The 25540-nt window shown below is 45.0% G+C and overlaps 1 protein-coding gene across 5 annotated transcripts in view; it reads left to right on the forward strand.

Annotated features, from left to right (window-relative positions):
- The window catches only part of DGKD (diacylglycerol kinase delta), a 113848-nt gene that overhangs the window by 18104 nt on the left and 70204 nt on the right, over positions 1 to 25540 (forward strand). For 4 of the 5 annotated variants that reach the window (XM_045078923.1, XM_045078925.1, XM_045078924.1 and 1 more), the window contains exons 2-3: positions 5993 to 6103; positions 7727 to 7807. In XM_045078923.1, coding sequence (XP_044934858.1) covers positions 5993 to 6103; positions 7727 to 7807 — 192 coding nt within the window. Of the gene's footprint in view, positions 1 to 3689; positions 3710 to 5992; positions 6104 to 7726; positions 7808 to 25540 lie in introns of those variants that run through there. The other variant, XM_045078926.1, reaches the window with a different exon arrangement.

A 25540-nucleotide genomic window follows, 5' to 3' on the forward strand; every position in this document is an offset into this window, starting at 1 on the left:
CCTATTTTTGATAAGAGTGAAGGGGGCCTCATATTTCTTTGTGGTCTACTAGTAGGTGTTTAACTGTGGACAGATTATTCAATCTTTCAACGCCCAGTTTTCTTATTTGCCAGTTAGAATATTCGTATGTATTTGTTCTGTTAAGAAGGCAAGGAGGAGCCTCAGTTGTTAAGCGTCTGCTTTTGGCTCAGGCCGTGATCCCAGAGTCCTGGGATCAAGCCCTGCATTGGGCTCCCTACTCAGCCTGCTTCTCCCTCTCCCTCTGCCTGCTGTTCCCCTGCTTTGTTCTCTCTCTCTGTCAAATAAATAAATAAAATCTTGGGGAGAAAAAGAAAGCAAGCAGATATAAAAATACTCATGAAAATTTCAAGTGATATGCAAATTTAAGGTATTAAGTTTTACTAGCTTTTTCCCCCCACAGAAACATTTTAATAGTTCTTTTGTGTATTAACTTTTATGCTAATTCCCCACTTTTTTTGAACTTTGTGGATTTTTTTTATCATGTGGACTAATATCAGGTTTATATACGTTTTTACTGGAGGACTAAAAAGGTTTAAGGACAAGTAGATGGCTGATTTGAACATTGGGCTGGATTTTTCCCTCCTCTCTCCTTTATCTTCCCCCTTCTTTCCTGGCCTGCCTTCAGCTGCTAACCTTGTCCACTCAGGCAGTCTGGTCGTCAGGAACACGTGCACACTCTCCCACTTACACAAGATGCTGAAGGCACCAGTAGTGCTCTGCCTGAGCTTTTACTTCTATCCTTTTATTGACAAGCTTTGTTTTCCCTTTCTTTTCCCATGTTGAGTAATGCGCATGTAAATGTCAGTGCAGCATAAATGCGTTTAATAAACTGCATGTGTGAACCCAGCAGAGCATCAGGAGGTTGCCCCCAGGGATCCTTTCTGTCCAGCATACTGCCCTTCAGCATCTCTTAGTCACCATTGGACTTGCTCTGGTTCATGCCTTCTGCCAGTTTTCCATTTAGCGGTTGCTTTTTCTTGTTACTATTTTGCAGGGGTTCTTAGAATGTTCTGGATGCTCTCTCTGGCCATTGGCATTATTGCGTGTATCTTTTCCCAGACCTTGGCTTCCCTCTTCCTTTCTTTGTCAGGTGTCTGTGATCAACAGAAGTTCTCCATTGGAATATAGTTGGCTTAAGCAGTTTTATAATTGGTGTTTAGTACTTTTTCAATCCTGCTTAAGACCCTTTCCCCCCCAATCCTAAGGTTATAAGGCAATTCTCCTTTATTGTCTGCTGAAGCTTTTAGAGTTGTGCCTTTTGCATTTCATCTGTAGCTCACATGTGTGAGGTGGGGGACTGAGAGCATTTTTGCCCTTGGATAATCGGTTGTTTTAGGCCCGGCCACTGACTGGTCCCTCCTCGCCCCCAGCTGGAGAAGCTGCTGCTGTCACTCATCACACTTTCAAATCTGTCAGCATCTATTTCTGGGCTGTCTTGAGCCCCAAATGCTGCTTCTCGTCATTTTGCCTTAAGGAAGAGTCCAGGGCAGGCACAGACTTTTGTAGCGCTGTTCTTCGAAGTGCTGTTGGTAGCGTGGAGTGGGACCCGTTCCACCTGTTCTAGCAGCCCAGGTGAGTTGAGTACATGCACAGCAGTGCACAGCAGTATGTGGAAATGCTCTGTAGCTGACAAAGGTACTCACTAACGTGGAAGGGTGCTGACGATATATCAGGAGAGGAAATCGGAAGTTAAAGTATGGTGTGTGCACTATGATCCCATGTTTATAAAAAGTTAAGAAACATGTGGGTTAAAAAACCCACCTCCATCTTTGCTTCCTCCCATCCAGGTCACATTCCGTGTACTGTGCTCTGGCTTAGCCCTGGCAGCCCTCCTCCGACTCCACCCAGTCGTCATCATTAGTGCAGCCTCCTGGGGGCTGTCTCCTTGATCCTGGCCTTGTGCCTGCTTTCTTCTATCCTTCCTTTGGGTTCCTGCCTCTCTGTACCTGGACTTGGTGTCCTGGGATTCCCAGTCTCCTGTGCCTGCTCTTTTTGTGCTCCTTTTCCCTATGTGCCTTACCAAAACGTCTCTCCTGTTAAACCTTGTCTCATACCCTGACCTCATATACGCTGCTGTCTCTCTGCTCTGCTCAGCTCCCCCTGGCATGCTTGAGGACCTCGTGGGCATGCCCCAAATGAAGCCCCCAGCCTCTCCCGTGAAACCAGAGTCCTCCTCGTCTCCATCCAGGCATTCTCAAGTCTGTGTCCCTGTTTCCCTCCCAGAGGCTCAGTGTTGCTGGCTGCCCTCTTACAAGAGTTACTGGACTGTTCTGTGTGCTTCTAGGTTTCCCTCCGCCTCTCCTCCATACTGTGGCCAAGAGCATCTTTGCAAAGTATACCTGAGGGTCTGAGACCCACAGGCCTTGCTCTCAGTAATCTGGGCAGGTTTGCCCAGGGCTCGAGGGGCCTGTTCTTGCTTTTTCCTGCCCACTCGTTTGAAACCTTCTCCCTCCACTTCCCAGGCCGAAGATTTTACTTATTTATTTATCAGAGAGAAAGAGTGTGTGAGCACACAAGCAGGAGCAACAGAGAATCTCGAGCAGGTTGTGCTGAGTGCAGAGCCCGATGCAGGGCTTATCTCAGGACACCGAGATCACGACCTGTGTGAGAACCAAGAGTTGGATGCTTAACTGACTGCTGCGCCACTCAGGTGCCCCTGTTTTGAAGCCTTTTTAAGGGCATTTCCAGAGCTGCCTTCCTCAGTCCTTTGTTCCTGAGCAGGATGACTAGAGACTTGAGCTTCCCTCAGCAGGTGCCTGGCAGTCTCGCCTATGGGCCAGCTGCTCTCTGTCAGCTCACCGTGGGTGGCTGTGGCACCCAGGGCCACGCTTGGACTACCGGTTTCATCCCTGGATTAACTTCCTTTCTGGAGGTGGGCGTGGGGCTCACTTACCCACTCTGATTCTCAGTGCCTGTGTGTGTTTCAGATCTGTCCTTTCTGGGTTTCTGATGGTGATGAAGGTGCCCTGGATTGCTTGAAGGACAGAGTGGGCCCTTCTGTTTGTGCAAAGAACTTGACAAAATGGTTCTAAGAGCATGGCCGCCCAGCATGTCCTGATCGAGCTGTGCTTGAGTCTGGGTTTTTGACTTCTGGTTCTCTGCTCCATTGGGCACGAGGAGGAGCCCTGCCAGCTGAGCAGTGTTTCCTGTGGGTGCCATTTACAAGCTGCCAAATGCAAAACACAGCAGATTATTCAGGGGTGTTATTTTCTTGACCACTTTTAGTTCATTGCTTTTGACTGAGTGTTTAAAAATATTCTGCAGCATATCTATAGTATTCTCGAGCAGCGAATCAGGAGAAGAAACGCAGTTTCTGAGAAAGCTTCAAAGAAATACTGGTCTTTATCTTTTCCCCAGCCTTTTCCGCTGAAACCCACCAGAGTCTTTTTCTGAGTGCTCTTGTTCTATAAATAGAACAGCGGCCCTCCTTGGGTAGCCCAAGATCGCAGCTCTCATCCGCTTTCTGAAAGATTTGTGTGTGTGTGGTAGAGTGGATTGTGTTTTAATTTTGCTTTTCTTTTATGTGTGAGATGTGTGGCGGGAGATGCAAGAAAAAGTACTCTAGCATTCCTTTAAAGATAACTTAGTATAACTTTTCTGGGTCTGGGCTTGTTGATTTTGTTGTCTTTTTTTTTTTTTTTAATTTGCATTTAGAAAAGAGATGGAAGTGGTGACTTCCCCTGCAGAGGTAAGGAAGACGCGTGGGGGTGAGGAGCGGTGCCTTTGTCGAGAGAGTCCTGTGAGGTCAAGGAGGAGAGGCCGCCTTGGAGCGTGGCCCTGGCGCCTGTGGGTCTGTCTTGCTGTGTGCAGACATAGCTGTTCTGGGTCTCTGAAGAGCGCGCTGAGATGGACGTCCGTGTGTACTTGGCTCTGAAAAGAACGCTGGGAAACGACCTGCTAGTCCTTCTGTACCGGGGATGGTCTCTACCCGTAGCTACTGGGATCAGAGGGGGTGCTCGGTCTCTGCCATGGACTCAGCCTCTGGTTCAGCACATGTTCCCACCCTTCAGAAAAGCAGCGCCTTCGTTTAGGATGGCCGTTTTGGATTCTGTGACTGTAGTTTGCTTGTCTGTTCCTTTGGTCATTGGGTGATGCTGTCATCTTCTCTCTGCTGCTGCCAGTCTCTCATTACCTAGGAGAGCTGGCAGGTGACCTCAGAAGCAAAGGTGGAGGTATAAGCCACAGCATGAGGAGGGAGGTTCTCAGTAGTTTTTTTCCTGGGACCTGGAGAAGGTTGCTGTCGTACCACAAGGCCAACTGGACAGCACAGATCCCATCACACCTGGCGCAAAGGTCACGAGCTGGCTCGTGCAGCTCCTCTTGCCCGGGAAGCTCCTCGAGAGGACATCCTGTGGCGGGGATAAGGAGGGGAGCAGCTGCCAGCACTTCCATGCCCTGTGGACAGGGCACTGTGCGTCTCAGGTTGGGGTCCCGGTGCACGGCCCCATGTTGGTGAAGCCCTCAGGGGCTTTCTTTGGAGTTCTTCTCAGGGTGGGGGTGAGCTGCATCCCGAGTTCCCTCCCTGCTCTGTTTTGAGTTGGCTTGTGGAAGGACCAGACTGCACTGGTGTTCTGCTCTTGTCGTCTGACGTGTTTGGGTTACATGAGGTTTCTATATCTGGTTTCATCTTAGGTCATCTTCAGTGGCCACAGGTACCCAAGTGCTTTGGACAGATACTTTCTTTAAAAAGTTACCTAAAGTGCAAAGCTATATGGGATTAGGTAATTCTTCTAAAACTTCTCTGAACCGGTATTAGTATATGGGGCATAGTTTTTGTGCATTCTCCCTGATTCCATGGTGAAACCCCCTGTACATTGGCCGTTTCTGTCAGCTGGGGAAAACTGTATGTACGTGCCGAGAGCCAGGCTCCTGTTTTAGGCATGTTGTTTATTCGGTTTGTTTCCTAGTGGCTCCCAGTAGTTCACATGTCTAATGATCAAGTAGTTCTTTGAGCATTTCGGTTCTGAGTGCTCTGCAGGACTCCCTTGTCCTGTTAGACTGGCCCCCGGGACAGCACTGGAGGGGAAACAGCTCCAGGAGAAGCCATGCCCCCTGTTCTTTCACTGTAATTTGATTATTTCTGTGACATTCCCCCCTTTCCCCACTGGTGACACAGAACATTAAGGGGGAAAACACTCAGTAAAAGTCAATGTTTATAAGAAATAAAACGTGCCTTGAGACAAATTAAAGCTAGCACTGCAGAGTATTACCAAACTCACGGGAAATAACAGATCTAAGCAGTGGAAGTTTGTCCCAGGATAAGGACTTGGTAGGGGACTCGGTAGAGACCCTGCCTGGGTCTCTGCCGAGACCTTGGCTTTCATTGAGCCATGGTGAGTGGACCGCTGTCCACTTTGGCTGTTAAGGGAACTCCAGGTAAATGGTGGACCGATTTGATTTACAGGAGGAGAGGAGTTTAGTGACTTTGGTTGTGGCACTTCTGTCTGACAATGTGGGCAGAGGCATGTACCCAGCTTGTGAATAGGGTGAGGGTTGATTGGGGCACAGGCCTGGAGCTGTGCTGAACCCCACAGCAACCTACATCGACAGTTTTGGCAACGGGATCCTGAGAAATGGCAGGAGGCCAGAGAACACGGAGACGACGCCAAGAATAGCTGAAAAATACCAAATGCTGAAGCTGGAGAATGCTCTGGCCCCTTGCTGCTTACTGTGTTCCTTCAAGTCTTCTTGTCCCCCTTCTGTTGATCTCCTGGGCATAGCCAGGCACACCTTGGGCCCCTGACACCCTTACCACTCAGGCATGCCACCGTCCTTCAGAATTGTGTAGCCCTCCCAGGCAGCACTCTCGGCCTGTCTAGAGGCCAGGTCTGGGGAGAGTGTGAGAAGTACTTGGGTCAGGCCAGTGGCCTAAGTGGTCAGGCAGGCACTGGCCCGTTTGTGTTCAGTTCCGTGGGATGGGCACCAGGGCACTGTGCAGACTCTTGCTCACGAATTGTTTCTGTGCTTTCAGACCGTCATCAAAGAGGGGATGCTGACCAAACAGAACAATTCATTTCAGCGATCAAAAAGGAGATACTTCAAGCTGCGGGGGCGAACGCTGTACTATGCAAAAACGGCAAAGGTGAGGTGCAGTGAGTGGAGACCACTGGAGAACAGACTCGGCAGGGTCTCTACCGAGTCCCCTACTGATTTCTTATCCTCCACTGCTTAGATCTGTTATTTCCCGTGAGTTTGGTAATACTCTGCAGTGCTAGCTTTAATTTGTCTTAAGGCATGTTTTATTTCTTATACATGTTGACTTTTACTGAGTGTTTTCCCCCTTAGTGTTCCGTGTCACCAGTGGGGAAAGGGGGGAATGTCACAGAAATAATCAAATTACAGTGAAAGATCTCTTTTTCGGAAGAATTGGGGTCACAGGCTTACAAATCTCTTATGGGCTAAAATATCTTTTCTTTAAAAGCAGTTTATTGAGTTATAATTGGCACTCAAAAAGCTATAGATATTTAATATATACAGCTTAATGAGTGTGGAGGTAAGTAGTACATGTCTGTGACACTAATGGAAGCTGTTTTTGGAGCGTTTTGGGCTTGTTGATGTGTGAACAGAACTGTGAAGTTCTAGCCCAGCTCCGCCTTCCCTTGTGCTGGCTTGTGTATGAGCTTTGCAGGGAGAGTCACAGGCAGCTCTAGAGAAAGACAAGAAGCCAGTGAAAGCCACTGAATTCCCATCCGTTTAAATGAATGTGTGTTTGCAAAGCTAGTTTTTGGCGTCCTGAATACCAGTATTGTATTGGTATTGTTGTCAATACTGATATTTTGGTATTAAAATGTAAATGATTTAGATTCCAGACTTTTTTTTTTGAGATGGATCCCTAGAGAATGCATTAAAATTTTTGAAATTGAACAGAGCAACTTGTTTGGAGAGGGTTCTGACCGCATCCCTCATTAAAAAACCAAAAAACACTTAGAGTTAGTTGTGTGTGTGTGTGTGTGTGTGTTTGGGGAAGGGGTTTGGGGGAGGAGGCTTGTTACTTAAAAGGGTGAGTCTCTTTCCTAAGTCATTAGCATTTCCTCCAGGGGTTCCCAGTGGAGTCTTCTTAGAGGGGACAATAAGGTAAACAGGAGATGGGGACTATGGGGAGGAAAATAGGCTGGGGAGGGAGTTTCCCCGGCAGAATACCCAGTCCTCCTTCTGGAGCCTGGCTGTCTCTCTCTCCAGGACTAGGTTCCTTCTGGTCTGCTCCCTTTTTTGTTTGTTTTTGTTTTTTTTTTCCTCATGGCCAGATCCCTTCTATCTCTCTTCCTAGAATCATTTGTTTTAGCCAGGACCTTTCCCCCTAAGTGTGATTCTAGCTGGAAGGACGGAGGATCCTCGGTCTAGAACCCTGCTCCCTCAGGTAGACTCCATGTGAGGGGATATTTCACATATAGAAGTGAAATGCTGATTACAAAAAATAAATACAGGAACCACAGTGGTTTTTTTGTTTTGTTTTGTTTTTCTCCATGAATGCAGTCACTCATGAACTCCTGGCTTAAAAAACACACAGAGCTGTACCTTTGAGCTCTGTGCTCTTGTTAGAAGCAGGCAGCTGTGGACGCAGTTAGTGTTCGTGTAGTTGTCAGGTGCTCAAGTTTTAAGGGGCTTGGGTGTCTGTGGGTGCTTGGCTGGGCTTGAGGGAGAAAGAGTGGCTGGGCCAGGGTGCCTTGGCCCCACACTGACTCTGGTGCCTGGGTCTCTTCTCCAGTCGATCATATTTGACGAGGTGGACCTGACAGATGCCAGCGTGGCTGAATCCAGCACCAAGAACGTCAACAACAGTTTCACGGTAAGACTCTGGACCACACCTATCTTGATTCCTCACCACATTTTGCTTTCCTTTTTAATCTGAACAAGCATGTAAGCAGTTCAGACCATTTTATTTTTTCTGATTGGAAGTCTTCTTGGCAAATTTTGAATTTAATGTTGAAAATAATAGAATGGTTGGAGAAAAACTAAGAATTTGGCACATGGAAGCTCAAAAGAACAAGAGGGTCCAAGTGAATTTTTTAACATGTTGTTTTTTAACGTTTCTCTAACAGTTTTGCAAAGAGGCTTGTTTTTCACGATTATTGTAGAAAATTTGGAAAACACAGAAACTATGTTGAAACAACCATAATTCAGCTACCTCAAAACATATGCTGTTGATATTTTGGGTGTTTCTTTACTTTTAAACTGTTCCCCTCCCTACCCCCAAATTTAAAGAAGTTACATTGTACTTTTTGTAAAAGTTCCAAATACCTAAAGTCATGTGACCTCACCACCCAGAGGTAACCAACTGCTTACTCTGGAGTGTTCATCTTTATTTCTAAATACCTGTGCCTTCCCCCACATACACCATAAGCTTATTATGATTCTTTTATTTTATACCAGTTTTTTTTCCTCTTGACAATTTATGTTGGGCATTTTTCCATGTTGATTGATCAAAATGTTCCTCATTTTCTTTTTTTTAAAAGATTTTATTTATTTATTTGAGAGAGAGAGACAGTGAGAACGAGCATGAGCGAGGAGAAGGTCAGAGGGAGAAGCAGACTCCCCATGGAGCTGGGAGCCCGATGTGGGACTCGATCCTGGGACTCTGGGATCATGACCTGAGCAGAAGGCAGTAGTCCAACCAACTGAGGCCACCCAGGCATCCCGTTCCTCATATTTTTTATTATTTATTTATTCATTTATTCATTCATTTATTTATTTGTTTATTTATTTAAAAGATTTTATTTATTTATTTGACAGAGAGAGATCACAAGTAGGCAGAGAGGCAGGCAGAGAGAGAGGAGGAAGCAGGCTCCCCGCTGAGCAGAGAGCCCGATGCGGGCTCGATCCCAGGACCTTGGGATCATGACCTGAGCCGAAGGCAAAGGCTTTAACCCTCTGAGCCACCCAGGCGCCCCCCGTTCCTCATATTTTTTAAATGGCTTTATAGACAGCATTTCAGGTTGGGTTTCGGGGGCCGACTTTAAAAATCTGTATAGATGGTTAAGTGTTTGCCTTCTGCTTGGGTCATAATCCCGGGGTCTTGGAATCGAGTCTTGCATGGGGCTCCCTGCTCAAAGGGGAGCCTGCTTCTCCCTCTCCCTTTGCCTGTTGCTCCCCCCTGGTTATACTCTCATGCATTTTCTCTCTCTCTCTGGCAAATAAATAAAATATTAAAAAAAATCCTTATAAAGTATGACTAATGGCAGGAATGGAATATTTAGAAGCTTGTTTCTCTGTATTAAGCTAGCCAATCTAGAAGTAAAGTATGCTCCCTGATTTTTTTTTCTAGTTCTTTTATAACTCAGTCAAAGTGGGTAATTTTCTTTTTACATATAGGATCTGACATTTGGGTTAGTGTTAGTTTCAGATACTTTCAGGTTTTATTTATTTATGGGCTGGTTATTGATGTTGCTGATTCGAATGGGATTTTCCTTCTTCCATTTAAACTTCTACTTGTTTTGATATAACTGCTTGGTTTTAGTTCATGGCTTATCAAATTATTCAGACTTTCCTGGTGGTCTTTCTTATTTTATTCTTCATTTTACTTAGAATATTGTTATTTTTACTCCATTAATTTTATTGTTTACTTACTGGCTGGTGAAAGACTTTTAAAACTGTATGTGGAAAAAAAAACACTGTAAATGGATTATTCTGTGATTTGTGGCTTTTAGAGTTTTTAAATAGGAATAGGTGTTTTATTAGGGTGTTTTTGAGCATTAATTTAGTTGATCATGTTGGTTTTGGGTATTTGTATATTTCCTAATAATAAAATTGTTCTTGGTAATATTAAGTTTTTCCAACCTAATTTTGTGTTTAGAATATTCATATCTACTGTGTATGGTTGGAGATTTCCTTTGGGGTAGGAGGTAACTTGTGTTTTGATCTCAGAGTTAAACTAGCCCTATAAAATTCATTTAGTAACTTTCCATAACTTTATGTGTTCTGGAACATCTATAGCTTTAGAATTGATTGTTTCTTGAAAGTATGAGAGAACTTATTTTAAATTCTCTGTCATTAAGATTGTTCAGGGAGGGGGTGCCTGGGTGGCTCAGTTGGTTAAACATGTGTCTTTGTCTTTGGCTGCATCGGTCATTATCCCTGGGAGCATTTCCCTGCTCAGTGGGGAGTCTGCTTCTCCCTCTACTGCTCCCTTTGCCTCGTGCTCCCCCTGCTTGTGGTCTCTCCCTGTCAAATAAATAAATAAAATCTTTAAAAAAAAAAAAAAGCCTTAACAAATGAAGACTCTCTAGGAAGGTAAGACTGTGCAAAGGTTGAGCTTTTTCGCCTCTCGACTCCATTTTTGTAATTTGCTTTCCCACTTATCCTACCTTTGAATTTCGTAGCATGTATTATTTGCACTTTAAACCTCAGTGTCTCTGGTTATATCCTTTTCACATTTCTAATTTTGTTTAGCTTTTGTTTTTCTTGTCAGATTTCTTATTCTCCGTCCCTTTTGTTGTTTTTGTAAGAGAACCAGTTCTTGGATTATTGATCAGTTCCATTTTTCTGGTCCCTAATTCAGTTTATGCATCTCTATTTATTCTCTTTTTTGCTTTTCGCAACTTTTAAAAACAACTTAATGATTAGCTTATTCTTATTTCTGTTAATGTGTGTGCATGTGTGTATAATTAAACAGACAATAAGATTGCCTATATAATGAAAGTATGAGGGACTCTGAATTGAACTCTGAGTGCCTTTCTGTTCACATTCCAAAAGTTGTTTTTTTTTCTCCCAGTAGAATTACTTTACTAATCATTCAAGTTATTAAAGAAAAATTTGAAGTATATAAATATAAACAGGAAATTTAAAACCATCCATATTCCTATTACCCAGAGATACCTGGTAATATATTTTGATTGACGTCATCCCACACACACTTTCTTTTAAATGTTTTCAATGTTCGGGGCGCCTGGGTGGCTTAGTGGGTTAAAACCTCTGCCTTTGGCTCAGGTCATGATCTCAGGGTCCTGCTATCGAGCCCCACATCGGGTTCTCTGCTCAGCAGGGAGTCTGCTTCCCTTCCTCTCTCTCTCTGCCTGCCTCTCTGCCTACTTGTGATCTCTCTATCAAATAAATAAATAAAATCTTTAAAAAAATAAATGTTTTCAGTGTTCTTTCTTTAGTTAACAATGAGTTTTAACTTTCATATATATCCTTTAAAATCTTATTTACTAATGTTGCATAGTATTCCATCATGTAAATGTGTAAGTTTATTTAACCGGACCTTATAGTGAATGTTACGTTTTTCCTATCATAAATAATATTGTGATATATACTTGTACACAGATCCTGTGGTGCATTTCCAATTATTTCTGTAAATTCCATTTGAGGTACAAAGTATGAACTTTTTTTTTTTTTTTTTTTTTTTTTTAAAGATTTTATTTATTATTTATTTGACAGAGAGAGAAATCACAAGTAGGCGGAGAGTCAGGCAGAGAGAGAGAGAGAAGCAGGCTCCCGCTGAGCAAAGAGCCCGATGCGGGGCTCGATCCCAGGACACTGAGATCATGACCTGAGCCGAAGGCAGCGGCTTAATCCACTGAGCCACCCAGGCGCCCCCAAAGTATGAACTTTTAAAAGGCTTTGGACAGGGACGCCTGAGTGACTCAGTTGGTTAAGCCGCTGCCTTTGGCTCAGGTCATCATCCCAGGGTCCTGGGATCGAGTCCCACATTGGGCTCCTTGCTCGGCAGGGAAGCCAGCTTCTCTCTCCACCTCTGCCTGCCACTCTACATGCTTGTGCACTTGAGCTCTCCCTTGCTCTCTCTCTCTATGACAAATAAATAAAATCTTTAAAAAAAAAAAAAGGCTTTGGACAAATAAGTGAAGTACTGAATATGTGTTACAACTTGTATGAGCCTTGAAAACATGATCCTGAGTGAAAGAAGCCAGACACAAAAGGCCACATCTTATGATTCCGTTGATACAAAGTGCCACAATAGGCAAGCCTGTAGAGATGGAAAGTAGATTAGTGGCTGGGAGGGGCTGTGGAGGAAGGAGGAATGACTGCCTGAGGTACAGAATTTTTTTGAGGGGCTGACACAATGTTCTAGAATTAGATACAGGTGATGGTTGCACAACTTTGTGAGTGTGCTAAAAACCACTGAATTGTATACTTTAAAAGGGTGAATTGTGCGGGTATTGTTTCTCAGTAAAAATATTATGGAAGAAATAGGATGGTCCTGTGCTTTTGGTACTATATGAGTTAATACGGAGCTTTGTCAGCCGGATCAGAGAATGAACCCTGATTTATACATTGTCTCTATGGGAAAATGTGTTCCGAGTGCTAAATACTTGACTTCCAGATGTAGAGCCTGTCTGTGTTGGAGAGACCTTTGGAACTCCAGCTCTGTTGGGTAGTCATGGATAATTCCTAGCCTTCAAGGGCAGAGGCACTAATTCTTTCACATTTATTTTCTGTTTCATTAGTGCTTTAAAAACTGCCTTTTCATCTGAGGATGTGCTGAAAGGACCAGAGAAAGATTAATACTGAGGTTCCCCAGAAACATTCCAAGATAAGGAAGCTCATCCCATGAGTGATTCATGATGGCGTATGGAATATGGAGATAAATGGAGAGAGCTTGCAGTCCACTTCACCCCCAGTCATGCTTTGGTAGAGAGTCCTTCAGTTCTGGGGCTGTGGGTGATAGAAATATTTTCTATGCTTAAAATGAACACTTAACGATTATCCCTCTTTCTAACCCCCTGTGGTGTTTACCGGCTGAGTTCTGAACCGGTTGCGTACTATACGGCGAACTGCCGAAGTCTCTTTGTAGGTCTGCCTTCCATCGGCTGAGCCCTTGTGGACTTTGCTCAGAGTGCAGAATGAGCAAATGGATTTACCCAGAAGCTACTACATTTCCTGGGACATCTCATTTGGTTTCCAACTATTCTAGTCGTAATTTCCCAGTTTCAGAATTTCGGCTAAAATTGCATGCCTGATAAAAACAACTAGTCCATGAAAGCTGCTATTATCATGAATCAGTTAATTCTTGGGAACCTTTTGTATTTGGAGACGCAGGAGTAAATTTCCTCCACAGTGCAAAAGGTTCCATTTTTATTATTATGGCCAGACAATTGTACTGTAAAGAAATTGAGGCCTCTTGGACAGGAGACTTCAAGGGACATGGGTGGAGATAATTGGGGAGAGGAGAAATTATTTAGATGAGCTGGGTGGAAGAGGTGGAACAAACGAGGCTTGTGTAACTAGACAGGTCTGCTTGTCTTCCTGTTCTTTAAGAATAAAGCGAAGCTAAAGACTTAAGGATTGCCTTCAGAGTCTTCATAGGTGGTGTGGTGGTGTGGGAGCTTCTGGAAGATGGGGAGTAGAGCTGACAGTGCCCTCTGCCTGTGGGGCTGCCCCTCACAAGGCCAAAAAACAAAGTGGCATGAAGAGGAAAAGGGGATTTGCCAACTTAGATCCCAGCCTCTGTAATAACATGAAATTGTATGTTTTTGATGATTGAACATGTTAATCATAATGAAAACCTAAAGGCTTTTGATATCTCATTGCCCACTTGCCCTTAGAGCTTATGTCAATAGGACTTCATGAAAGTTCTTTTTTTTTTTTAAAGTTCTCTTTTTCAAAATTTTTACAAACACCACGTGTTAACATTTTAGAGTATTATTTGCCACTTGGCTAGTTTAAAAATGGTAATTTGTTTTGATTTGTTTCTTTGACTATCAAAGTGAGGTTGAACGCTGGCCATTAAATTTCTCTTTTGATGAATTGATTTCTTCCTGTGCTTTCATCTAGTTGGCACTGTTTTTTTAGGGTTCAGAATTATTTCACTCATTTCACTTTCTGTCTAAATCTGCCCTCAATGGTTGTAATAGTTTTAGTGCTTTGTCTTTGTCCTTTTTTTTTTTTTTTTAAAGATTTTATTTATTTATTTGACAGACAGAGATCACAAGTAGGCAGAGAGGCAGGCTGAAAGAGAGAGAGGAAGAAGCAGGCTCCCTGCCGAGCAGAGAGCCTGATGTGGGACTCGATCCCAGGACCCTGGGACCATGACCCGAGCCGAAGGCAGCGACTTAACCCACTGAGCCACCCAGGCCCCCCCCCCTTTTTTTTTTTTTTTAACTAGATTTCATACACTAATAGTAGGCCTGATGTTACCGGGTTAAAATGCTATTCATTTTTCCCTTATGCTTCTTTCCATTTTCTAACATGTTTTAAGATTATTTTTAGCTTATAGAGGGCACGGATTGCAGGGAGCACTGGGTGTGGTGAAAAAATAATGAATACTGTTTTTCTGAAAATAAATCAATTTAATAAAAAAAAAAGATTATTTTTAGCTTTATGATAATGAAGTTACAGATTTGTGCTGAAGGTATATTTTGACTACTAAAACAATCCGAAGGAGTTTGTCAAAGTAGAATTTCTGCTTTACTGGAACTTTATATATTTCAAATAAATTCTTAGATTGAAAAATGACTTCCATACCAAAAATACACAAGTGTAAGTGGAAGCTTGATGTTTAACAGCCACTCAGATCAAGTGATAGAACATCTCCAAGTCCAGAGAAGCTCCCTTCATGATTAACCTCCCCTCTCCAAATGTAACCACTATCCTGACCTCCAACACTGTAGATTTTTATTTTATTTTTTAAAAAATTTTAAAAGATTTTATTTATTTATTTGACAGAGAAAGATCACAGGTAGGCAGAGAGGCAGGCAGAGAGAGAGAGAGAGAGGACGAAGCAGGCTCCCTGCTGAGCAGAGAGCCCAATGTGGAAATTGATCCCAGGACCCCGAAATCACAACCTGAGCCAAAGGCAGAGGGTTTAACCCACTGACCCACCGAGGCACCCAACACTGTAGATTTTTAGTTTTGAGTGTTTTAGCTATTTGATATAAATGGTGTCATAATGTATATTTTGTGTCTTTGTGATCTGTGCATTTCCTAATATCATGGCACTTGGGATTTTTCTAGTTGTATTGTTAATTGATCTCTAGCTTCATTCTACTACTATCCGAAAATATACTCTATGATTTTAATCCTTTGTAATTGTTGAGACTTTTACGACCTACCAGTTTTCATAAATGTTCCATGTGCATTTGAACATAACTTAGATTTGGAGTTCCTATATGCATTTGAGTAGGACAAAGGTTTAGCTATTTTTCTCAAATATTTTATAACCTACTGATTTGTTTTTCTGCTTGTCCTATTATTAAAATTTATTAAAATCTCGGGGTGGCAGGGTGGCTCAGTTGGTTAAGCGTCTGCCCTCAGCTCAGGTCATGATCCCAGAGTCCTGGGATCAAGCCCCACGTCCAGCTCCTTGCTCAGCGGGGAGCCTGCTTCTCTTCTCCCTCTGCCTGCTGTTCCCCCTGCTTGTGTTTCTGCTGTCTTTCTCTGTCAAATAAAATCTTAAAAAAAAAAAGATTTATTAAAATGTCCTACTATGATTGTGGACTTATCTGTTTTTTGTTTTCATTCTGTTAGTTTTGCTTTATATATTTAGAGGGTTTTTAAAAATTATATTATTTATTTATTTGACAGGCAGAGAGGTAGTCAGAGAGAGAGAAAGAGAGAGGAGGAAGTAGGCTCCCTGCTGAGTGGAGGGCCTGTTGCGGGGCTTGATCCCAGGACCCTGAGATCATGACCTGAGCTGAAAGCAGACACTTAACTGACTGAGCCACCCAGGAGTCCTTCTGAATTTGCGTTTTCCCCACCAGTCCTATGGTATTGCTAGAGCTCTTTTCAGCCTCTCAACCTCTTCCACTTAATGAATGAATTGGCAATTCTTGCTAGTTAACTATTTTTTTCGGTATCATGTCACTCAGTGATACTTACAGGTATCTGACATCAAGATCACTTTTTATGTAAATATGAGAAATGTTAGATACCATTTATTTGAAAGGTAATATGTTTACCAAAGGGAGTCAAGTTTGGTCTTTGTCACAGTTTATAAATTTGTTGTTTAGGTCTAATGATCCTATTTTAAATTTGCTTGATCTTCCAGAGATTGATGAAGAGTTACTCTCTTCAGAATAATTATATTTGTCATTTTAATCTTATATTTGCAACACTTTCATTTTCACCGTTTTTGAAGCTCTTTTATTTTTATTTTTTTAAACATTTAAAAAATTTTTACTTATTTATTTGACAGAGACATGTCAAAAGAAGGAACACAAGCAGGGGAGGGGCAGAGGGAGAAGTAGGCTTCCTGCCGAGCAGGGAGGCCCAGTGCAGGGTTCTATCCCAGGACCCTGACCTGAGCTGATGGCAGACCATAATGATGGAGCCACCCAGGTGCTTCTATTTTTGTTTTTATTTTTTAAGATTTTATTTATTTGAGGGAGAGAATGAGTGAGAGAGAAGGCATAAGCAACGTTTGGGGCAGATGGAGAGGGACAAGCAGATTCTCTGCTGAGCAGAAAGACCAAACCCAGGGCTCAGTCCCAGGACGCTAGGATTGTGACGTGAGCCAAATGCAGATGCTTAACTGACTAAGCCACCCAGGTGCTCTTTTGAAGCTCTTTTAGGCACATAATTTTTTTTTTTGAAAGCTTTTATTTATTTACTTATTTGAGAGAGCATGAGTGAGGGTAGGGGGCAGAAAGGGAGGGAGAATCAGGCTCCCGCCAAGCAGGGAGCCCCACTTGGGGCTTGATCCCTGAACTCTGGGATCATGACCTGAGCCGAAGGCAGACGCTTCACTGCTTCACTGACTGAGCCACCCAGGTGCCCAAACACAGAAATGTTAGTACCTTCATTACTGAGTAATTATTTGTCAATAAGGTAACATCTTTTTTACACTGAACAGTCTTTACTGTTAACTGTACTCTGTCTGATACTAATATTGCTCTATTTCTTGGTTCAGAATTTGGTAATATGTCTTCCACCCTCACTTTTATCTTCAGTTTTTCTTTGCTATTTTAGATTTAATTCTTGTAAACAATATATTGTTAGAAGTTGTTTTTCCTCAATCTGGAGCGGTTTATAATAGTGAACTTGAGACATTTTCTGCTTGTCAGGGTTTTTGCACATTTGATTCCTATGTTTAGTGGATGACTGTGTTGTGCTATCTTGATTGAATGCTTTCTCGGTATCTCCCTTCTGTTTTGTATTTTTACATTTATATTTGGTAGTGATTTGAATTTAAAAATTCCTATAAAAATACATTCACAATTTACGAATTTTCTTATGTTGTATCTGCTTATAGCTAGCGCACGTGGTGATGTCCTTTTTCGGTGAAGTTGTGTACTTCACGGGGTGTTCAACCACGTAGAACATGCTGCTTTCTGCTTTCATTGTTGTTTGCATCACACTAATGAAAGTGAGAAAGCGGCTGAAGAACAAAGAAGAAAAATGATGTAGAATGTTGTTCCTTCTGCAAAGGAAACAAAATATGTTTGTTTGTTTTTAAAGACTCCTTGCTGAGCTAGGAGGCTGATGTGGGGCTGGATCCTAGGACCTGGAATCATGACCTGAGCTGAGGGCAGACGCTCAACCATCTGAGCCACCCAGGCGCCCCAAAATAGAGTGGTTTTTTTTTTTTTTTTGAAGATTTTATTTATTTATTTGAGAGAGAGCATGAGCAATGAGAAGGTCAGAGAGAGAAGCAGACTCCCCATGGAGCTGGGAGCCCGATGCGGGACTGGATCCCGGGACTCCGGGATCATGACCTGAGCTGAAGGCAGTCCAACCAACTGAGCCACCCAGGCATCCCTAGAGTGTTTTTTATTAGATAACTCTAGCAGCACAGTGTTTCCTAGTGTTGGTGTTGGAGGGGAGGCCTCTGAAGCCAGCCTTGCTGTTGTTATCATCTTTGTAGATAACCCATACATTTCTTTCTTTTTCTTTTTCTTAGTTAAGCAGGCTCCATGCCCAGTGTTGAGCCTGACATAGAATCAAGACCTGAGTTGATATCCAGAGCTGGGCGCTTAACGAACTAAGCCCCCTAGTGCCCCTGTACATTTCTGCTTAAAATCTCATGGGGCTGTTTTTCTCGTGTGATAATTGGATTTGGTTACTAATTTGTTTGGTATATAGTAAATCTTCTGTCTTCCAGACTTGGTTTTGGTTTTCCAACTTTGAAAAAGGTCTTTTTTTCCTCGTATTTTTTGTATAATTCTGTTTGTGTGCTTTGTCTTATTCTTTGGGAACCTTGTTGTTTATTCATATATTGATTCAGCACTGTGTGCCTTTTGCGAGCTTGCCCAGGGCCCAGCACCGTGCTCATTGGTCACCTGTCATTGGTGAGCAGAGATGGAGAGGGGCTCTTCATCAAGCTGGCATTCTCTGGGGGCTCAGTGAAGCACACACCGAGAGGTTACAGGCTGAAATAGGTTATAGGGAAGGAAGGCTATGTGGGGTATCATAAGGAGGACCCCCCCGCCACTGGTATTGGGGTGGAGTCAGGAGGACTGCCCCTGAGGAAGTAATTTTTTTTTTAAAGATTTTATTTATTTGACAGAGATCACAAGTAGGCAGAGAGGCAGGCAGAGAGAGAGGGGGAGGCAGGCTCCCTGCTGAGCAGAGAGCCTGATGCGGGGCTCGATCCCAGGACCCTGGGATCATGACCCAAGCTGAAGGCAGAGGCTTTAACCCACTGAGCCACCCAGGCACCCCAGGAAGTAATGTTTTAACTGAGATGTGAAGACTGGTTAGTCTTCACTGAGGAAGTGTGTACAAGTGTGTGAATGTGTATGTGTCATGCCTGTAGGCATCCTAGAATGGGCCAAGTCCAGGGACCACTGTGTGCAAAGGCCTTGTGGTGGAGGATGCAGTGTAGACTGTGGGAAGAAGCAGAAGAAAGGCTGTGTGGCTGGCTGAGGCCAGAAGGAAACAGAGACCATAGTGGGCACTGGGAAGGGCTTGGGACTTAGTCCTTCAACCTGTAATACCATCAAATAGTTCTTTTGGGTGAAATTCCCAGATTTGCAGTGAGAACATTTTACTCCAGTTGCACTGTGGAGAGTGAACTGGAGGAGGAAGGGAAAGGGTGGAGAGTGTGTAGGATGTGTGTGGGGGAGACCACAGCCCTCACTAAGAGAGGGTGGCTTCTGGTTCTGAGTGGAGGGGGTGGCGGGTGGGCAGTGGACAGGGTGCCTCAGCGCAGCCAGAATGGAGGCGGAAGAAGGTGTCGGGTTCTCCCTAGCACAGCGGCTGGTCAGGCAATTTAGAGTCCCGGGGTAAGGGAGTTGTAGGGGGAGGGTTCCGGATCTTCCGTGTTTGTCACACTCTTTTTTGCGTCATTTTAATTTGTTGTTTTTCTCAAATTCTACTTATGAAAGTTTTAATTTTGTTTCCTGTTGCATTTACTTGTGATTTTTACCGCCAGGCAGCATCACTTTCACGTTCTTTTTAGTTTGTTTTTATCCTGGCTAACTCTTGGTTGATAGAGCGGTATTTTAAAAGTGCTTTCTGTTTAATGTAGTCATTTTCTGCTTCAGAGAAAGATTTTCCATGTTCTTTTGGGATTCCAAATGTTCTTATTGACTTGGATATTCCCCCTGGCCTGAGCTCTTCATCTTTGAACTTTCCATAGCGGTTCTACAGCTTCCCATCCTGCATGGACTTCGCTTATGGCCTTCCCGAGGCAGCCGGGAGCTCGAGAGACTTCTGGGCATCGGAGGGCTGTCAGCATGCAGGGCTTTTACCTTGTTTCTCCAAGTTTGTGTTTTCATCATTTTCCATTTTTGTCCTATTTTAATAGAGCTGTGATGACATTTCATCACCTCCTTTAATGTTACTCAGTGTCAAGATGTGGCAAGAACAAGTCGAGGCAGTGGAGCACAGCACAGCTGTGTTCTCACACTGCCACCCAGCCCGTCCCTCCCAGTCCGTCCTCCGAGTCCCTTCAGTTTTCTTTGTCCCCATGCTGCAGTGTGTGCTGCGTGAGAACAAGGTTTTTGTTTGTTTTGTTCACTGCTTCACCCAAGAGCCAGCACACAGTGTTTGTCAAGGAGATACTTGATTGCTACTGATTCAGGATGACTTGGGCCCAGTTCCCCTGGCTGCTGTCCCTCCGCAGAGCGCTAACAGCGGGCCACACTCTGGGTTGCCGTGCATGGCTCCCCTCCTGCAGCCTGTGGCCCTGGAGGCCGAGCAGCCACAGAAGCAGCAGGCTGGGGAGCGAGCAGCTCTGGGCTGCAGTGAGGCCAGGTGTCAGGGACAAGAGGCTCAGAGGCCTGAGGCTGAGAGGGAGCTGTGGCCAGCATGGCGAGTGCCCTGGGGTAGAAGTGGTTCTTGCCGGAACGGCAGAGCGTGTGAGGGCGGCGGGATGGATGGAAGTCAGAGGTGAAGTGCTTTCCAGGCTGTGTGGAGTTGGGACTTTTTTGCCATGGGTACTGGGATGCCATCCAGATTTTGAAAGTCATTTTTGTTACAAGCCTGGCTGTTGTGGAAGACTCAATCTTCCAGGAGGGGGTGGCCAGAATGGGTGTGGGGAGGGCTGTGGCCCGGTAGGAGGTGTGGAAGCCTCGGTGGAGCCATAGTGGTTGACAAAGGTCTGGATGGAGAACACAGCTGTAGCACTTTGGTTAAACACCTCTCTTAGCAGTGCCGGTCCTGTCTTACGTGACTAGGGAATTTAGTAGGGTGCTGAAGATAAATGGGGTTTTGAGCGGTTGGGTGATTATTGCCTTCCAGAAGGCAGCTCTGCACAAGGCCCCACGGTCACCTGATATGCGCAGGACCAGACTCAGGGAGCTCTGGATACCCTCCCTTTCTTTACCAGGGCGCATCAATGGCCCTTCCAGTTCCCAGAAATTTCACCCCAGAGACTGACTTCAGGGGTGCTAGTGTCAGAGGCACTGTCCCTTTTGAGGGAAGCAGAATCAGCTGAATTGAATTTAGTGAAGATTTTCTAAATTAAGTAGGACAAGGGGCTTCTCATCAGAGGGGGACACAGGTGCAGCGGATGGACAGCGGGAAGCAGGAAAAGGGTCACCTGCAGGCAGGTGTGGGCTGAGTACTGGCCTATGTCCCTCAGATGGCAGGGAGCCTGTAGCACACAGGGGATTGCGAGGCATTTCCACCCACGTTGCCTGGGAGAGGATGGTGCCTTTCTGGAAGTTTTGCTGCCTGGAGTCCTTTGCCGCAGTCAGGGATGTCACCTGCTGTCATGGTGTCATGTGCTTGTGCCCTTGGGATTTGCCTGAGCCCCCTTCCTCCCAAATCCTTGGGCGGTGGTGCTGGCGCAGGTGGGACCTTGGCCCTGGGACCAGCAGCTGGCTCTGGTTTTGTCAAGGCATACATCCGATTCCCCAAGCTGGTGGGTGGGTCTCTATTTGGGGTCCTTCTCGTGGGTCTCTGGGTCTCCCCTGAGCAGCCAGAGGGCAGGGATGGAGGCTGTCAGTGCTGTAAGAAAGCCAGTGCTGTGGGTGAACTGGGGCCTGAGGGAAGGACAGTGCTGTGTCAGGCCGTTTGTGTGTTAAGAGACTCATGCTGTAATACGTTCAGTTACTTTTACTTCATTTGTGGGTGAAATTATGTGCTATTTAGTATTTCCATGCTTTGGTTTTCCCAGAGGAAGGAGGGCCTCTGTCTTTGAGAGTCCAGAATCTGCATTTCCTCCAATGTAAGGACCTAGATGATAGGACTGGGTTATGTTCCTTTCTTTACTGTTGAACATACCCCCCATGAGCCCTCGTCCTGTGCCAGTGCTCAGGGGCAAGGACTGGGAGGCTGAGCCATGAATCCCAGCTCAGCCTCTTGCTAGCTGAGTGGCCCTGGGCAAGTCATTAGAGTACTCTGAGCCTCGGTTTCCTCATCTGAGAAATGGGGGATAGTAATAGTACCTACTATGGGATCATTGGGAGGGTTAAATGAATTAATACACAGTAGGCATGATGTAAGTGTTTGCTGCTATTAACAGTATGATTATAGGCATTCACTGCCTATCTGTTCAATGGGGGAATTGAAAGCAGTGATACAAATTAATTTATGATGTCATTTGGTACTTAGACATTTTTCTTTTAGTTTGGTTTACTTATATTTCTTAAGTGAAATGTTTCATACATTCTGTGTTTGCTGAATAATAACTTCTCATTAAAATCACCTTGGTTGGGTGCCTGGTTGGCTCAGTGGGTTAAAGCCTCCACCTTCAGCTCAGGTCATGATCCCAGGGTCCTGGGATCGAGTCCCGCATCGGGCTCTCTGCTCAGCAGGGAGCCTGCTTCCCCCTCGCTCTGCCTGTCTCTCTGCCTACTTGTGATCTCTCTCTGTCAGATAAATAAATAAAATCTTAAAAAAAAAATCACCATGGGGGCACCTGGGTGGCTCAGTGGGTTGGGCCGCTGCCTTCGGCTCAGGTCATGGTCTCAGGGTCCTGGGATCGAGTCCTGCGTCGGGCTCTCTGCTCAGCGGGGAGCCTGCTTCCTCCTCTCTCTCTCTCTCTGCCTGCCTCTCTGCCTACTTGTGATCTCTCTGTCAAGTAAATAAATGGAGTCTTTAAAAAAAAAAAATCACCATGGATTGGGACACATGGGTGCTCAGTCAGTTAAGCCGCTGCCTTTGGCTCAGGTCACGATCCCAGGGTCCTGGGACCGAGTCCTGCATTGGGCTCCTTGCTTGGCAGGGAGCCTACTTCTCCCTCTTCCAGTCTCTGCTTGCCACTCTGCCTGCTTGTGTGTGTGCGCGCGTGTGCGCGCTCTCTCTCTCTCTCTGACAAATAAGTAAAATCTTAAAAAAAAAATCACGATGGATTATGCTGGACTTCACTGGACCTAAAGCAGTCTGACTGTTTTACCCTTATCCCTGGGGTCCTGGCAGCAATTGCACTTGAGTCGGACCTTGAAGAGGAAAGAAGTTTGACTGGAATATACCTGAAATATAAAACCATTAAAAAGAGTCACATTCTGCCCATTTCTAAAGGTGATTGTAAATCATCGAGTGCCACCTCGGTTCTTATCTTATACAGTCCAGGGGACCTGGCTTTCCCTAGTTGTCCCAGCCTCTTACCCCTAAGGATCTGTTCTTTGTAGAATATAAACCCCTTGTGCACAGGTCACCCTGGTCTTGGTGGGGCACCTCAGATCTGAAGGCTCTTTCCCCAAGTTCCCTCCATAGACCCTGCCCATCCCTCAAAATTCAGGTGAAAACTCTCCCTTGTGGGATATTCCTGTTTAGACCACAGTCAGAAGGGTATGCGCTGCTGTCTTCTGCTCCCTCAGGGCAGTGGTTCTCAAACTTATCTGAGCCTGGGCACCCTTGGGGGGCAAAAAAAAAAGTTCCTGGCACCATCCCCAGAGATTCTGATGCTGACTTGTTGTAAATGGGTGATTTCTTAGAACTTTTCATGATTTTGAGGTGTAGCCATGTTTGGGGTCCACATTCATGTGATGCCAAAGGAGCAGAGGCTCCTTAGTAATCTGTGCGCTCTTGGTCACACCTTCGTAGGTCTTGACTTGAGGCCAGGGGTTCTCTTTGAAGCTGCTGTCCGCAGTGCAGGATACACTTGGCCTGTGCCAGCAAGTGTGAGCCAGGAAGTAGGTTTTGTTGCTTCTTTCTGTTCAGAGAGGATATGGAATTGTTTCTTCTTTGTGAAGTCCCACAGAACAAATGTCCATCACTACGGACAATTCTGTGGGCCCAGCCCCTTCTTGCTGCTGTTACCCTCTCACAAATGCCTTGAGTACTGGGCCGGGGAGCTTCCTGGGAGCGGAGCTGTGTGTCTCTGGAATCTGGTGAGCAGCTTTGGGTCGGGCTGGCTCCTTTGCTGTTTGCGTATGTGTCTGTGTGCGTGTCCATGCGCGTGCGTGTGTGCGTACGTTTCTAGCAAGTGTGATGGTTTGAAAACTTCTTGTTTACCCCTGGAGAATACAGGAGTAATTCGGCAACAGCATAGTCTTACCTGGGCACTCTGATTTCTGAAGTCGAACAAGACCATTTGGAAAACATGCATGGTTTGGAAAGACTTGTTTTTCCTTCTTTCAGCTGTCCATTGTGGTGGCACACTATTGGGTGCCTGAGGGCAGACAGAGTGGACAAACACGTTTCCAGTGCTCGGGTACTTCTCCGGGGCTGTTAGACACGAAAAGAGATAATTATGGTGACCTGTGACAAGTGTAGCAGAAGCAGGTAAAGAACACGGTGAGAGCACCGAGACCGAAGCAGCTGTGTGGGTCTGGGGACTGCATGTGGCCACTGAGAAGGGGCATGGGGGTGGGCTCTGGGGCGGAGTCTGGGAGCGTCCCAGGACCGCAGCTGTGTGGAGGGCAACTTATCCATTTATTGTGTAGAGTGTGTACATGGAAATAATGATTTAGAGGAGACTTAAAGGGAGGCGGGGAGAAAAGGTCACAGTAGCTCAGCAGCTGCTTTCTATCTTCCGGTCCCCTTCAGTCCTATATTCAGAGGTGTGTGGTACATTTCACATGTCATACATACACCGGTATGTGTATAGTTTTATATTTTCATCATAAACACTTCCACTCATGAGTCTATAATGATCACTTTTATAGGTGGAGATATTTCATTTGTAGGTCTGGCGGAGTTGATCGGTTAACCCTTGTTTCCTCACTCCTGCAGCATTAGGGACTTAAAATGCTCTCAGTTTTTCCTCTTTGGAGATACTGCTAGATCCAGTGGCAGACCACAGTGGGGGACATCTGGGAAGATGGGTGTGGCCTCCCCTGCAGAGCAGCCTCTGTGCTGAGCCCTGTCTCAAGTGAGGGTGCTGCTGTCCTGGAGAGGGCAGCCTGTCTGTGCTCTGTCTTGTGTCCGAAACTGCTCTTGCCTGCCCTCAAGGTTGATTCAGGTTTGGTTCTGGTTTATCGCTTCATCAGCTTCTGTTTACCTGAGTTTGAATGGATCATGATTGGAACTATAATGTATCCTACGATCCCAGAATCTTATGTCCCCAGAATCTCAGGCGAGTGTGTTACATACCTGTGATCAAGGAGGGAAGGCTAGGCCAGGTTTGTTGATGAGGAGGCAGGCTGATGAGGGAAACTGGGCAGAGTTGGCTGAGCCTGCTGAAGAAGAAAGGAGAGCAGAGGGGTGGGCTGGAGAAGGGCAGTAGGGGAGTCTACGCAAATGCTGACGTGAGGGCTGACAGGGGTTGGAGGGAATGGAAGGAGCAGGTGCAGAACGCAGAAAACTAGAAGTGAGTGACTGTTGGCATCATATAAAAACAAAGGGAAGGAGAGGCCCTATCAGATACATTTAAATTTATTTAAATTAAAATTCAGTTTTAGGAAGATGGATTGGCCAAGTTAGGGGGATTGACAATAAAGAGGGTTTTCAGGATAACCTGGGTGCATGGCACAAAAAAGATGTGCCCATATTTCAGTATAATTTTCTATAAATTGAATGAGAATTATATTCTCCTATGGAATGTAAATGTTTAGGGGACTGCTTCTGCCAAATGTCATACTGAAATCTCACACAACTTCCCCAAAGTAGGATGTGGCCCCTTTGCTTAGCTGTGTGTTTATACCATGTGGCTTAATGGGGCAGGGATCAATCGAGCAGACTTTGCTCCTGGCATCCATTGCCCTAAAATGACTGTGTCAGAATAACCAGGTCTTTCAAAGCAAGGAGTGATTTGTTGTGTCTGTATGTGGGAAAACTTCCTTTTCCCCGAGGAATA

This window comes from Mustela putorius, unplaced genomic scaffold (genome assembly GCF_011764305.1).
Source record: "Mustela putorius furo isolate JIRA1106 unplaced genomic scaffold, ASM1176430v1.1 tig00000275_pilon_pilon_pilon, whole genome shotgun sequence".
NCBI classification, from domain to species: Eukaryota; Metazoa; Chordata; class Mammalia; order Carnivora; family Mustelidae; genus Mustela; species Mustela putorius.